This window comes from Chiloscyllium plagiosum, chromosome 33 (genome assembly GCF_004010195.1).
Source record: "Chiloscyllium plagiosum isolate BGI_BamShark_2017 chromosome 33, ASM401019v2, whole genome shotgun sequence".
NCBI lineage: Eukaryota > Metazoa > Chordata > Chondrichthyes > Orectolobiformes > Hemiscylliidae > Chiloscyllium > Chiloscyllium plagiosum.
Window position 1 is genome coordinate 3,527,009 of NC_057742.1, and position 14,405 is coordinate 3,541,413.

General features: G+C 42.4%; 1 protein-coding gene across 3 annotated transcripts in view; it reads right to left on the bottom strand.

The window, feature by feature from the left end:
• LOC122539752 (tubulin polyglutamylase ttll6-like) overlaps positions 1 to 14,405 on the bottom strand; it is an 83,969-nt gene that overhangs the window by 13,486 nt on the left and 56,078 nt on the right. For all 3 annotated transcript variants that reach the window (XM_043674788.1, XM_043674786.1, XM_043674787.1), the window contains 5 exons: positions 9,921 to 10,006; positions 6,892 to 7,117; positions 6,035 to 6,216; positions 3,220 to 3,408; positions 1,901 to 2,066 (listed from right to left, as the gene is read on the bottom strand). In XM_043674788.1, the coding sequence (XP_043530723.1) occupies positions 1,901 to 2,066; positions 3,220 to 3,408; positions 6,035 to 6,216; positions 6,892 to 7,117; positions 9,921 to 10,006 (849 nt within the window). The remainder of the gene's footprint in view (positions 1 to 1,900; positions 2,067 to 3,219; positions 3,409 to 6,034; positions 6,217 to 6,891; positions 7,118 to 9,920; positions 10,007 to 14,405) is intronic.

A 14,405-nucleotide genomic window follows, 5' to 3' on the forward strand; every position in this document is an offset into this window, starting at 1 on the left:
TCACCTGATCAAGGAGCGTCGCTCCAAAAGCTAGTGTGCTTCCAATTAAACCTGTTGGACTATAACCTGGTGTTGTGTGATTTCTAACTTTGTACACCCCAGTCCAAAACCGGCATCTCCAAATCTATTTTGATAGTTTTTACCTCCAAGAGTCTATAATGTTTTCAGATTGTGGCTTTCAACAGAGGTGACCTTTATTCTGCTATCAACATCTACTATTAATACCTACTACTGATCAACTTTGCCCCTTCCCTACAACCATTATTATTCCCTTTGCCCTTTGTTTTTGCGACATCTTTAATCCCCAATCTCCCTTGTCTTCTAATCTTTCCCTGAGCTTTCTTTCTGTTCCATCTGCTTCTTCCAACCTTTCCAAAAGAATATACCCATCCATTTTCCACCTCTCTTCAATTTCAAAGAGGAGGCGTATTGGATTGAAACATTTCTCTCTCTATAGATGCTGCTAGATCTGCTGAGTTTCGCCAGCATTCTGCTTTTATTTCAGATGTTCTGCATCTGCAGTATGTTGCCTTTGCTGTATTATTGCGGGCAGATTTGTACCAGTTGAACTGTAACAGTTCAAGAAGCTGGCTCATCACCATCAGCATTTGGCCAAGTAAGCAACGACAGTCTCATCCCACAAATGAATTTCTTTAAAAATATATTCAATGATTCTATGACCACATTAAAAGGATTTCCTATCCCTCAGGTCAGGGATTTTTAAAAATGGAAAATTTGCCCCTCTTCTGGCCCTAGTTCCTGACAGACTTGATCCCCATGAGGAGACCAATGTTCTCACTCACACAGACTTCACATTGAATGAGTAAATTGCGGCCCATTGGCTATCACGTTTTATTAAAAATAAACAGGACTGCGCTGAAGAGACTTTGGGCAGGTGTCTTTGTGACTGAAATTTTCCACCACATCTACTCAGCCAAGTGCTGAGTCAGTCCTTCATTCCATTTAAACTGATCACTGCTTAGATGGAAATGAATTAATATCAAAATTAAAAGATTGGAGAATTGAATACTTTCCGTTTTGAGAACCCAGGGTCAAGAGGAAATACCTGCAAGTTAGGTGCACAGGATAGCTATCCACACTTCCCTGATTAGGTTCATTTCCTCTAACTCTTGAACAGTAACCGGCCACTCTGCTGTCACAGTGACACACATTCCTTTTGATATACCAACTCTCCAAGAGCTATTGTGTGCAGCAGCAGTTTCATTCTTATAATGTCTAATGCCAGTGAAACCTGAGTAGGACAACCCAAACCCAATTCTTAGTAGCGAGAGAAAATTACTTTGATGATCTGGGTATGGCTTGAATCCAGATTCTAAAAGGTAATCTCTAACATAGAGCATGATACAGTATTTTGCATCAATGAATTCAGTACAGAATGTGAAGTAACGTTGGTGCACTCTGGATGCCAAGAGTTAAATAGACCTTATCATGATCTTTGTCATTCCAAAGAACTTTACAACCAATGAGGTACTTTCTGAAGTGTCACTATGTAACAGGAACTGAATCAGCCAATTCGCACAAAGCAAGTTTCCAAAAACACTAATATGATAATAATCATTATACTACTACGCAGGAATGTTGGTTGAGGGTTAAATGTTGAGCAAAACAACTTCCCTACTCTTCTTCAGTTCTGCTGACAGACAGGACAGGATCTCCGTGTATCATCTCATCCAAAAGATGGCACCTCTGACACTCCCTTTCAGAGTATCAGCCTAGATTTTAGTCCTCAAGTCTCTGGAGTGGGAATTGAACCCTCAATGTCCTGACATAGGGATGAGACCCTATCCACTGAACCACTGCTGAGACCCAGCATGGTTTATTAATAATCTGAGATTTGTCCCATCACAAAACAGTGAGTCAGGAAAAGTGACGTAATTACAGCAATGGGGGGTGGTGGTGTAGGCGGTTTCTGCTTCATCAAGGCTGTCAATGAGAGATTCTTCTGGTTCTGAGACTCTCCCCGTAGGTTTCTCTCTGGGTACTTCCGCCCTTTCAGCAGTAACTCCTTCTGTTCCTGCTTCTGCCGAATCTCTTGACGCATCTGCCTGGAGAGACAAGATGTGGGAATTGCTCAGTAAGAATATTTTACCTCGTGTCTCAGTCCACCCCTCAAATGTCTACCCTGTTATCATCATGAAAGGAGTGACTGTTCTTGCTCTGGGCATGGGCAGCCAGATCTTCAGCTCACCCCATTATCATGGCTGAGGCCATTTTGCTGAGTGAGTGTTGGGTGTTCTGTTTGAGAGGAGAAGGGGTGGAGGGGCAAACAAAGCATCTGAACAGATCCCAATACTGCACACATCCAAGATCTATATTCCCACACTTCTCACAATGGGCATGGATAAAGATTGCTAAGTTATTCCCTTTTCCCTAGTACATGAAGTCTTTTCCCTGGGGTCGGGGAGTCCAGAACTAGAGGGCATAAGTTTAGGGTGAGATGGGAAAGATATAAAAAAGACCTAAGGTGCAACTTTTTCACGCAGAGGGTGTTTAGTGTATGGAATGAGCTACCAGAGGAAGTGGTGGAGGCTGGTACAATTGCAATATTCAAAAGGCATTTGGATGGGTATACAAATAATGTGTTCCTGGAAAAGCGCAGCAGGTCAGGCAGCATCCAAGGAGCAGGAGAATCGACGTTTCGGGCATAAGCCCTTCTTTCAGGAATGGCTTATGCCCGAAACATCGATTCTCCTGCTCTTTGGATGCTGACTGACCTGTTGCGCTTTTCCAGCATCACATTTTTCAGCTCTGATCTCCAGCATCTGCAGTCCTCACTTTCTCCTGGGTATACGAATAGGAAGGGTTTGGAGAGGGATATGGGCCGGGTGATGGCAGGTGGGACTAGATTGGGTTGGGATATCTGGTCGGCATGGACGGGTTGGACCGAAAGGTCTGTTTCATGCTGTGCATCTATGACTCTATGACATGAGATGTTTTATCAATGGGAATGTCATCATCTCTGTCCCACCAAATTCAGCAAACTCAGCAGAAAATAAAGTACATGATGGTGCCTGTTCTGGCACAAATTCAAGCAAACCATTATTCTTTCTCAATCAAAAATGACTCAACTCCAAGAGCCTAAATAATATACAAGGAGAGCAGCAAATAGAGCAGTGGACTGCCAGTGAAGGGGCAGTGAAAGATATCCAGTGAACTGCAGAAATGAAGAAGACAGCCACAAATCAATATAAAATTTACCTGGCACATTCTTCCCGAGCCTTGGAGGCAATAGTTTCCTGGAAAAGCGAATGTTTGTATTTCAAGAATTTATCATATTTTTCTGTGCCAGGAATGGGATAAATTCTTCTGAAGTTTCCCATGTTTTCATCTTCATACTTTTCCATCTGCTCCACCCAGGCAGCCTGATTGCTTTTTATTTCATCAGCTCTAATTTGAAGAAAAAGGTATCAATTATTCCTTCTGTTTTCTACACTTGAGACAGATCTTGACCTTTTCATTCTTAAATCGCCCAGTCCTTACCCTTTCATCCCTCCTCTAAGACAGTCAGAATTTCACAAGAGACCTCTATAGCCAAAGAAGTGGTGAGAATGTTGAAATCGCAATGACAAGGAGTTATTGAGGTTAGTAGCAGGGACACATTTATGGGGAAGCTGGAGAATGAAAGGAAGGAGAAATGAATAGAAGAATTTGTTAAAGGTTTGATGCAATCACAGCTCATTCTCTGGTACATTGATTACATCATTAGTGCTGCTTCACTCTGGTTTAGAATTGGAAAAAAATTCATTGATTTTGCTTTCAATTTCCACCTCACTCTCATCTTCACCTGCTCCATGGCTGACTCCTCCCTTCTTTTCCTTGATATCTGTTTCCATTTCTGGGGATAGGCTGGCCACTAATATCCCCTAAAAACCTGCCGACTCCCACAGTTATCTCCATTATACATTCCCAAACCCTGCTTCCTGTGAAGACTCTATTCCATTCTCCCAGCTCCTCCAGCTCTGTCACTTCTGTTCCAATGATGCCAACTTCGACAAGTGGACCTCTAAAATGTCCACCTTCTTCCTTAACCAAGGATTCCCTAACACTGTAGTTGACAGGGCCCCCTGCCTATCTCCTGTGCTTTGACTCTCACTCCCCCTTCCCTCCACAACAGTGATAGGATCCCTCTCATGCTTACCTATCATCCCCCCAACATCCACATCCAAAGTGTCATTAGCTGCCATTTCGGTTCTCTCCAGTGAGATGCTACCATCAGATAGACATCCCCTTCCCCTCCCTTGTCAACATTTTGCAGGGATCATTCCCTTTCAGATGCCCTGGTTCACTCCTCCTCCATTGCTAACACCTCCATACACCCCATGGCATCTTCCCTTGCAACCGGAGAAGATGTATCACCTGCTTGTTTACTTCCTTCTCCTCACTTTCCAAGGTTCCAGACATACCTTCCAGGTAAAGCAGTGATTTACCTGCACTTCACTCAATCTAGTCCACTGTATTTGCTGCTCACATTGTGGTCTGCTCTATACTGGGGAGATGAAGTGCAGACTGGGTGACCACAAAAATGAGCTTCCCCTTGCCTGCCATTTCAATTCGGCATGTTCCCTGGCCAACATCTCTGTGTCAGACTTGCTACAGTGCTCCAGTGAAGTTCAATGCAATTCAGTTTCCACTTGGGAACCCTGCAACCTCTAGATTCAATATCGAGTTCAATAATTTTAGGACTCGATCACCTTCTCCCATGTCTTTACCTCAACCCCCACACACCAAGCCTTGTCATTACATGGGCTGCTACCACAAAAAAACCACTGTCAGCCAACAACAGTTCCCATTAGCAGTTATCCTTTCTCCCAGACTGACCTTTACCCATTCCTTTGTCTGCCCAACTGTTTATATTTCTTTGGGCTCCATCTCCACATATTGTTTACCGTTTCCCAACCCACCTTCCCTAGTGCATGTACCAACCTTTTCCTAACTACTATCAGTCTGAGGAAGGGTCACTGGACCTGAAACATTGACTCTGCTTTCTCTCCACGGATGCTGCCAGACCTGCTAAGATTTTCCAGCAATTTCTGTTTCAGAGCCTTATCATTGTTCCACAATTCACTTAGACATGGCTGACCTGTATCTCAACATTATATATGCATCTTCACTGCATATTCCTTGACGTACTTACCAAACAAATAGTTCAGTCTTGAAGGCTCCAGCATATGTTAACAATGAGTTGTGCAATAAAAATGCTTCCTAAATTTGTTTCAGCTTAGCTCTGACATTAAGGTTGTGTCCATAGTTCTTAAATTTCTCTTCTGGTGTGAAGTAATGTTCAGAGAGCAGTCGGCCAAAAGTACATATCACTGAATTCTTTCACACCAATAGACAGGTAACAATGGACTGGGTTATGGTCACCAAATCAGATGAGATGCATTCTGGGAGGTGTCATCATATAGCCTCAGAATTGTAGACACATGACACTCACACTCACGCTGATTGCCACTGTATACACGAAGTCCTGGTTAAACCACATCCTGAGCCTGTGCTCAATTCCATCATTTTCAAGGCGTGTATTTGCCTTGATAGATTTACCAAAATGATGCCTGAATTCCAGGGGTTAAATTACAAAGAGAGATTACACAACAAGGTTGTAATCATTGTAATTCAGAAGGTGATGGGGTGATTAATCAAAACCTTAAGATATAAAGATTAAGGGAGTTGTTAGAGTAGCTGAATAGGAACTATTTTGTTGGTTGGAGAATATGGGGCCAGAGACAGTCTAAAAGCTACAGCCCTTTCAGCAATGAAATTTGAAAATATTTCTATTTGTAAAACATGAGTGTTTTGGAACTTGGCCACAAGTGCAATTAATTTTAATATCCAAAATTGACAACTGATCTAAATTATTAATTTTATCATCAGTTATTTTGAGTTATGGACTTGGGTCACAGAGTAGCCACAGTGTCTTTGAATGGCAGAAAAAGCTGAAGGGCCTATTCCTGTTTCTATATTTCTATTTGTTAATTGAATTATTTCACACACTCTCTCTCCAACACACTGTTACCTGTCCTCACGAGACTTGTAGATATGAAGAAGTCGCTCATTTGTTCGACGTCTCTCTTCTTCTAGAACTTTCCGCCGGTCACAAGCACCGAGATTTATCATGCAAAAAGTATCGTAAAGAAGGTTATCTTTCACTTCTTGGTCAAGTTTGGAGTCAGTAGTAAAACTTGGAGAATGATTAACCTGTAATAGTCACAATAAAATTTACTCAAGAATAAATAGCAGAGAATTGCAGCTTGTAAGGAATACATCCTGCTAAAAGTAATTGACTGTTAAAGGGGCACTTGCCAAAATAAGTTGTCACCAACACCTAGAAACATAACAAGCAGATAACAGCACAAAGAAGACAGGTTTAAGTGGCAAAAGAATCAGGTGTGAGGAATTACATTTTAAAATCAAATGAGTTGAGATGTGCTGGTTGGATGGACAATGGAAGCAAATTCAATCAAATAAAACAAAAAGAAAATTGTTTTGAAGAAGGGTCACTGGACACAAAACACTAACTCTGCTTTCTCTCCACAGATGCTGCCAGACTTGGAGATCTTCCAGCAATTTCTGATTTTGTTTTGGAAGAAGGGTCACTGGACTTAAAATGTTAACTCTGTTTCTCTCTCCACAAATGCTACCGGACCTGCCAAGTTCCTCCAGCAACTTGTGTTTTTGAAGCATATTCAAATTTAGCTTCAGAAAAATACTTGAGAGAAAAATTTGCTGGGCACTGGTAAATAGGATAGGAAAGAGGAACAAATCAAATTATTCTTTCAATGAATTGTAGAGGCATAAATGGCTAAATACCTCTTTCTCTGTTGTATGATTCTACCTTTTGTGCAAATTGATGAAACATCACAACTATCATACCTCCAGCAGCCAGGGTTTCAAAGACTGGTCCAGAAGGATATCAAAGCCAAGGATCTCAAAGCAAGCACTGCCAGAAATATGGTTTGGGAAGCATGTGAGGTAGTTGTGTTTCAGAACCGGATATGCAGCCAGGATAGTTTTGATGATCACATCTTCAATGCTGCTCCACAGTCTCTCCAAATCATAGGCATTGTTCTCCATGTACTTGTTAAAGAAAGAAAGCTTTCTGAAAGAAATAGATGTTACAGTTTGGTCAGCTCCCAACTTTCATAAATTATTTATGCGTCAGATGGTCTTATCTAACTTGTAGCATCATTTAAAACAATGCAACACGGTCCACAGTCAATAATGGATTCATGATAACAGAATGAATTGGTAAACGAGGCAGTCACATTTTTATCTTTTCTCCTTGCTCAATTCTGAAGAAAAGTCATATTGGACTCAAAGTTAACTCTTTCTTTCTCTACAGATGCTGCCAATCTGCTGGGTTTCTCCAGCAATTTTGATTTTTATTACAGATTGCCAGCAACCACGGTATTTTGCAATAACAAAGGCAACTGTCAAAGCAATCATTAATGCTTATCATTTCTTTTATTACCCTTCCAAATCCTTGCTCAGACATGAGCACTAGTAACCCTCTTGGCACTCCCCATAATCCATAGAGAAGCCCAGAGGGGGACAATTTTAAACTGAAGTTTTTTAACCGTACAGGTTATAAATTATTCAGGCTCATCTGCAATAGTCACTCGAGACCTGAGAAAAAATCAGTGACATTGTTCCTATCAAGCCACAGCCTTTGGGAATGGGTTCTAAATTCAGAAGGAACCCAGATACATAAATGTCACTTTGTTTTCTTTCTAGAATTCCCTTGTGGATCAGGAGTTATCCTTTGGTTTCCATGTGGAAAGCCTACACTGCCATGTCTCTCCCTCCTCCTTCTCCCAGCTGCAATGTCTGGCCTGATCCCTTGGGGGCAAACCACATGGCCATAGGATTACCAACTCTGGCTAGTTTTGTCGCTAGAAGTTTTATTGCTTTTCAGCAATGCCCACACTCTCACTGCTCCCACATTTGTTCAATGTGTCCATCCTTGTAATGCAACACCTCTCCACAGTCAATCAAGAATTCAACAAACTCTCTGGTATCCAAAAGAATGACTTCTGACTGTCAAATGACCGCTTTCTTTACTTTCAATATTTTTATAACTAATACAATAAAATATTCAGTGAAAAAGAAATTAATGGCCCTGGGTTTCTTGCAGCAGCAATGACAGCTTAATCTTTAGCTCTTGGAGATTTCACAATAATGTGACTGCGTTGATGACTTTTCACTATGGTCCCCAGATGGCAGTATCCTACAGACTGATGTTAATGGCCAGACAACTGCTGACTGATGACCTCCTCGCTGTTTTGATCAAGCCATCGGCCAGCAACATGTCAATGCTTTTAAATGAACGAGGCCTTCCTACTGCCACCTCTGTGTCAGTAGGCTGCTCATGAACTTTTAGCTCCCTCAACCTGGAGTGTCAGTCAGTATTCGATCATTAAATCAATACAGCAGAACTTTTCCTTTCAGGGCTGATATGCTCATTTCCGACAATCAGCCACATTTGGATTGTTTGTGTTGACTCACTATTTGATCTTGTGCCTCATTTTATGTCAAACAGATGAAGGGAGGGCTTGTGGCAACCAAAGCATCAGGAGCCTAGGGCCTAAGCACCCAAGTCCATGTCAAACCTGGCTCCACCTCTCAGCTTTTGAGTATGGCTGAATTTCCCCTTCATAGCTTTTTTTATTATTCATTTATGGGATGTGAGCATTTACTGCACATCTCTAATTGACCTTGAGAAGGTGGTGGTGAGCTGCTTTCTTGAAATGTTGCAGCCTATGGATGTTTTTGTGGAATATCTGAATGAGACAATCCATCAAATTGAATATTGGACTGCCAGTCTGATGCGACTAAGACTGTCTGCTTATTCAAGCTTCATTTACTGGGATCCATTGATTTCCATCAGAACTGCAAGATAGCACACATCACCAGGAGTTATGAAACAGTAGCCCCTTCTCCATATAAAGCCCTTTTTAAGCTACTCCCTGAACTGTTCAGGGAGTAGCATAAATTTCATAAAGGGATTGATTAGATTAGATTCGCGACAGTGTGGAAACAGGCCCTTCTGCCCAACCAGTCCACACCGACCCTCCAAAGAGTAACCCACCCAGACCTATTTCCTTCTGACTAATGCATCTAACCAAGGGCAATTTAGCATGGCCAAATCACCTGACCTGCACATCTTTGGACTGTGGGAGGAAACGAGCACCCGGAGGAAACCCACGCAGACACGGGAAGAACGTGCAAACTCCACACAGACAGTTGCCCGAGGCTAGAATCGAACCTGGGATCCTGGCACTGTGAGGCAGCAGTGCTAACCACTGAGCCACCATGCCGCCCCATGATTGACCCTAGTCTGGATTGAAACAGGAGAAAATTGGAGAATGTAGGTCACGAGAACTCATTAGGGCTGCTGAGGTCTCGGTTAGGATTGAATTCAAAGGCTTGGAGGTGACCAGGGTACAGTGTGAGGGGCTCAACACCCATAATTATGTCTGCACTAAAGTCTCATGCCAAGCACCTTCCACAGGCAGGTTGGGAGTGCAGGCAGGATGAGGGGGGTGGGGGACGTGGGGTGGCGTAAGCTTTAAAATTTGAATGGGCAACTCACCTCAGGTTGATATAGACCTCCTCACAGCCAGCTGAACAGAGGCCTGGAAGCCAGTTGCCTGATAGCCATCTTGGCTTGGGGATGGCTAGTGGCAAAGACAAACCTAAAAAGGGGAAAAGAATAAAATGTCTTAAAAAAAAGAGGGGGAACAGGAGGAGGTAATGAGCTACTGTGATAATGGAATAAGGGCTGCACTATCTCTCCTGCTGCACTGATCACCATCCACACCTACTGCACTTTTACTAAGGCCAGGCTCATTCTACCCTGTGAGAAAGCAACAAATATTTACTCTGCTGTTGTGCTGTCTCACCTTTTACTACCTTTGTTTTCATCTCGGACGAAGTTCTTGCTATGCTTGTTGATCGAGTAGTTGGTGAGGTGCATACAGATATCCTCCTGTAAGCAATGGAAGGACAGGGTCGTCAGCATCAATAGGAATGTCAAATTGCAGCAAATTTTCAATTAGCAGCTACATTGGAGTGCAGCCACGCAATTGCTAATAACACATTTGTGACAGTTTCACTCTGAGGAGAGGGGTAAACAGACACTCTGTTACCTGGCCCCATGTAACTGGGTAATAAACAAGAGCTAGAAATAAAGATCAAGCTTGTGTTTTTGTAGCACTTTGTGTGACCTCAGCACATCCCAAAACACTTTATAGCTTATCATGCACTATGTGAAGTCAGTGCTCTAAGTAAGGGAAACGCATAAAGAACAACAAGGTAATGATTGGGTAATCTGTTTTAGCGACATTGATTAAGGAATATTGATGTGGACACCAGAAAAAACTCCCATGCTTTACTTTGAATAGTGGCATGGGGTCCTTTACATCTATCAAAGAATTGGGTAGGTTCTTACAAACTTCCAACAGTGTAGCAGCCCCTCAGTACTGCACTGGAAATGTCAACCTCAATTATGACAAAATTTTGGGATTGTAACTCGAAGGCTGGACCTCTTGAGCTAGTGTAATATTTACTAACTGAGTCATAGTTGACATCTAGAGTACTGCAAAACTAGTGCATTTTCAATGGCCAGACCTGTGAATACCTCACCCAACTAGACATTCTTCCATCTCAGAGTAGACAGGTGCATCATGGCCAAGCACAATCCTGTTCCCACACAACATACCAACACAGTAGAATGGGAATTTTGAATCAGAGACACCAGTCCAGAAATTTTGGTTGATTTTTGTTTGTAATTAGCATGGAAAAAGCCATTTCTTTTGCTCTCATCTTTCAAAAATGCAAATGAAAGATGGAATTAATTGGATATTAATGAGACTGTTTCAGCCTAACCCACCCATCAGAAAGATGACAAATTGGGTGCAATGCTGGTTTTATCCCCCTGCAATCCCTCTATCCATTGAATTCAAGGAAGATGAACATTGGGCAGGCTGTTCAGTTGCCCACTCTAGCTGATAATACTCCGAAAGCTTTCATCAGAATGACTGCACTAACCGGTTAAACAGAATTTTCACCCAAATTGACAATTTCCACTGTTCATAATCAAACACATTCAAGGAAAATTATTTTTTTAAATGTATTTGAACATGCCAGCATTCTTTTCACAGTAGTGTCCAAGCGATCCACATTTATCCTGGAGATAAGCTTAGAGGGATGGCAATGAAGAAGTAAATGGATGTATTGCAACAATTATGTTGTAACTGTACAGGACATTGGTTAGGCTGCTTTTGGAATATTACATTCAGTTCTGGTCTCCCTGCTATGGGAAAGATGTTGTAACACTTGAAAGGGTTCAGAAAAGATTTACAAGGATGTTGCCAGTGCTGGCAGGTTTAAGCTATTGGGAGACACTGAATAGGCTCAGGCTATTTTCCATGGAGCATCAAAGGCTGAGGGATGAATTTATAGAGGTTTATGCAGTGGATGGTGCGTGAATGAAATGAGCTGCCAGAGGAAATGGTGGAGGCTGGTATAATTACAACTTTTAAAAGGCATCTGGCTAGGTATATGAATAGGAAGGGTTTAAAGGGATATGTGCCAAATACTGGCAAATGGGACCAGGTTAATATAGAAATGTGGTTGGCATGAATGAGTCGGACAGAAGGGTCTTTTGCCATCCTGTACATCTCTATGACTCTAATCACATATCCCTATCAGGTGAAAGAACACAGCAGGAAAGGTGACCCAAACAAGACAAAAATAGAAATGAAGGATAGTATTAGATCCAAAGAGAAGTCACCAAATTGTAGAAAAAAAGTGGCAAGCTTGAGAACTGGGAGTAGTTTAGAATTCAACAAAGTTGCAGTGAGAGGTTGATTAAGAAGGGAAAAAATAGAATGAGAATAAACTTGCAGGGAACATAAAAGTGGACTGTAAGAAGGTTCTGCAGGTATGTAAAATGAAAAAAAAAATCAAACAAATGTAGGCGCCTTACAGTCTGAAACTGGAGAATTGATAACTTAGAATACTGTCTTCTTATCTAAAGAAAGGTACACTAGTTTGAAGTCAGGAAGGATAGGTTTACTAAGTTAATCCCAGTATGGAGGGATTTTCTTATGAGGAAAGGTTAAGTAGGTTGGACCTTATTCATTAACTTTTGGAAGAATGAGGAGTGACTTTACTGATTCTTAAGGGGCTTGACAGGGTAGATGTGAAGATATTATTTCTCCTTTTTGGAGCATCTAGGACCAGAGGATATAATCTCAGAGTAAGAAGTCACCCATTTAAGACAGAGATATGAAGAAATTTCTTCTCTTAGGGAACTGTGAATCTGTGGAGCTCTTTACCAAAGGGCTGGGTCAAGGCTGGGTTGTGAAGAATATTCAATGTTACGATAGACAATATTTTAATAGACAGTATCCAAATCAAGCCTGCCAATTCCAACAGTTACCTCACATACACCTCCTCGCCACCTTGCTTCCTGCAAGGATTCCATTCCATTCTCCAGGTTTCTCTATCTGTTACATCTGTTCTGATGATGCCACTATTTTCCTTGACCAAGGATTCCCCTCACCCACATCACAATGGCCATCTGCTGTGCTGACCCATTTTGCATCCTTCTACCCTCACCCCTTCCCCTCCTTCTCAGAACAACAATAGGGTTCCCCTTGTCCTTACTTATCACCCACTGGCCCTTTCATTCAAAGGGATCGTCCTTCACCATTTCCATGCATCCAATAAGTTGCCATCATCAAAACATTCCGCCCCTTCCTTCCACAGCCGGCATTTTGGAATGATCATTCCTTTTGATATACATTGGCCCATTCCTCAATGATACCACAATACTCCTTGACCCCCATGGCACTTTACCATGCCAATGCAGAAGATGTAACTCCATTCACCTCCTCCCTCTCACAGTCAAAGTCCCCAAACACTCCAGTTGAAGCCACGTTTTACTCGTACTCTTTTTCCAAACTAGCCCACTGTACTCCACGGTTCACAATGCAGTCTCTTTTGTGTTGGCAAGACCTGACAAAAATAGGGTGACCACTTTGCGGAACATCTCTGCTTGTTAGAAGGAATTACCCTCACCTCCCAGTTGTGAATTCAATAAATCACCTTGCAGTCATGCTAACACTTCTTGCAGCAATTCCAACAAAGCAAACACAAGCTTGATAAACAACCTAATTTTCTGCTTAGGCCTACACTAGATTTACACTTTATATATCAAGATTTCAACATTGAATTTCAGAAACTGATCATATAATGTCTGTTCTCCACTTTTCTGACATTCTCTGCCCCCATCTGCTAAAGTTTGGTCTTGATTACTTCACTCTTAGCAGGGAGGACCCATCCTCTTCTTTTCACACCTTAATTCATACCCATTTTTACATCTCTTCTCTCTTAGTTCCATTAAAAACCCTTTGCTTGTTTTGCACTTGGTCTCTGTAACCTTGATGTGCTTGTATAGCATGATATGCCTATAAAGCATGTAAGATAACATATTTCACCATACCTGGGTACATGTGACAGTAATAAATAAATCAATATTTTAACAGTGCCAGACAGACTGGATACAGGGCTATTGTTTCCCCTGGCCAGGGACTTCAAAATAAGGAGCCATAGTCTCAGGATTCACAGTAGGCCATTTTGGACTGAGATTACTCAGTGAAAATGTGGGCATCACTTATATAGTCAACAAACAGCTACATTTCTCTAGGTTATCGCATATTGGAAGACAGGGGAGAGAATGGGAATGTGGTAAATTAGATTAGATTAGATTACTTACAGTGTGGAAACAGGCCCTTCGGCACGGTTGCACAGTGGTTAGCACTACTGCCTCACAGCGCCAGAGACCTGGGTTCAATTCCCGCCTCAGGCAGCTGTCTGTGTGGAGGTTGCACATTCTCCCCGTGTCTGCATGGGTTTCCTCCGGGTGCTCCAGTTTCCTCCCACAGTCCAAAAATGTGCAGGGTAGGTGAATTGGCCATGCTAAATTGCCCATAGTGTTAGGTATAGGGGAATGGGTTTGGGTGGGTTGCTCTTCAGACGGTCTGTGTGGACTTGTTGGGCCGAAGGGCCTGTTGCCACACTGTAAGTAATCTAATAAAAAAAAGTCCACACCGACCCTCCGAAGAGCAACCCACCCAAACCCATTCCCCTACATTTACCCCTTCACCTAACACTACGGGCAATTTAGCATGGCCAATTCACCTAACCTGCACATCTCTAGACGGTGGGAGGAAACCGGAGCACCCGGAGTAAACCCACACAGACATGGGGAGAATGTGCAAACTCCACACAGACAGTTGCCCGAGGCGGGTCTCTGGCGCTGTGAGGCAGCAGTGCTAACCACTATGCCACTGTGCCGCCTGACATGGTGTTGACATGAA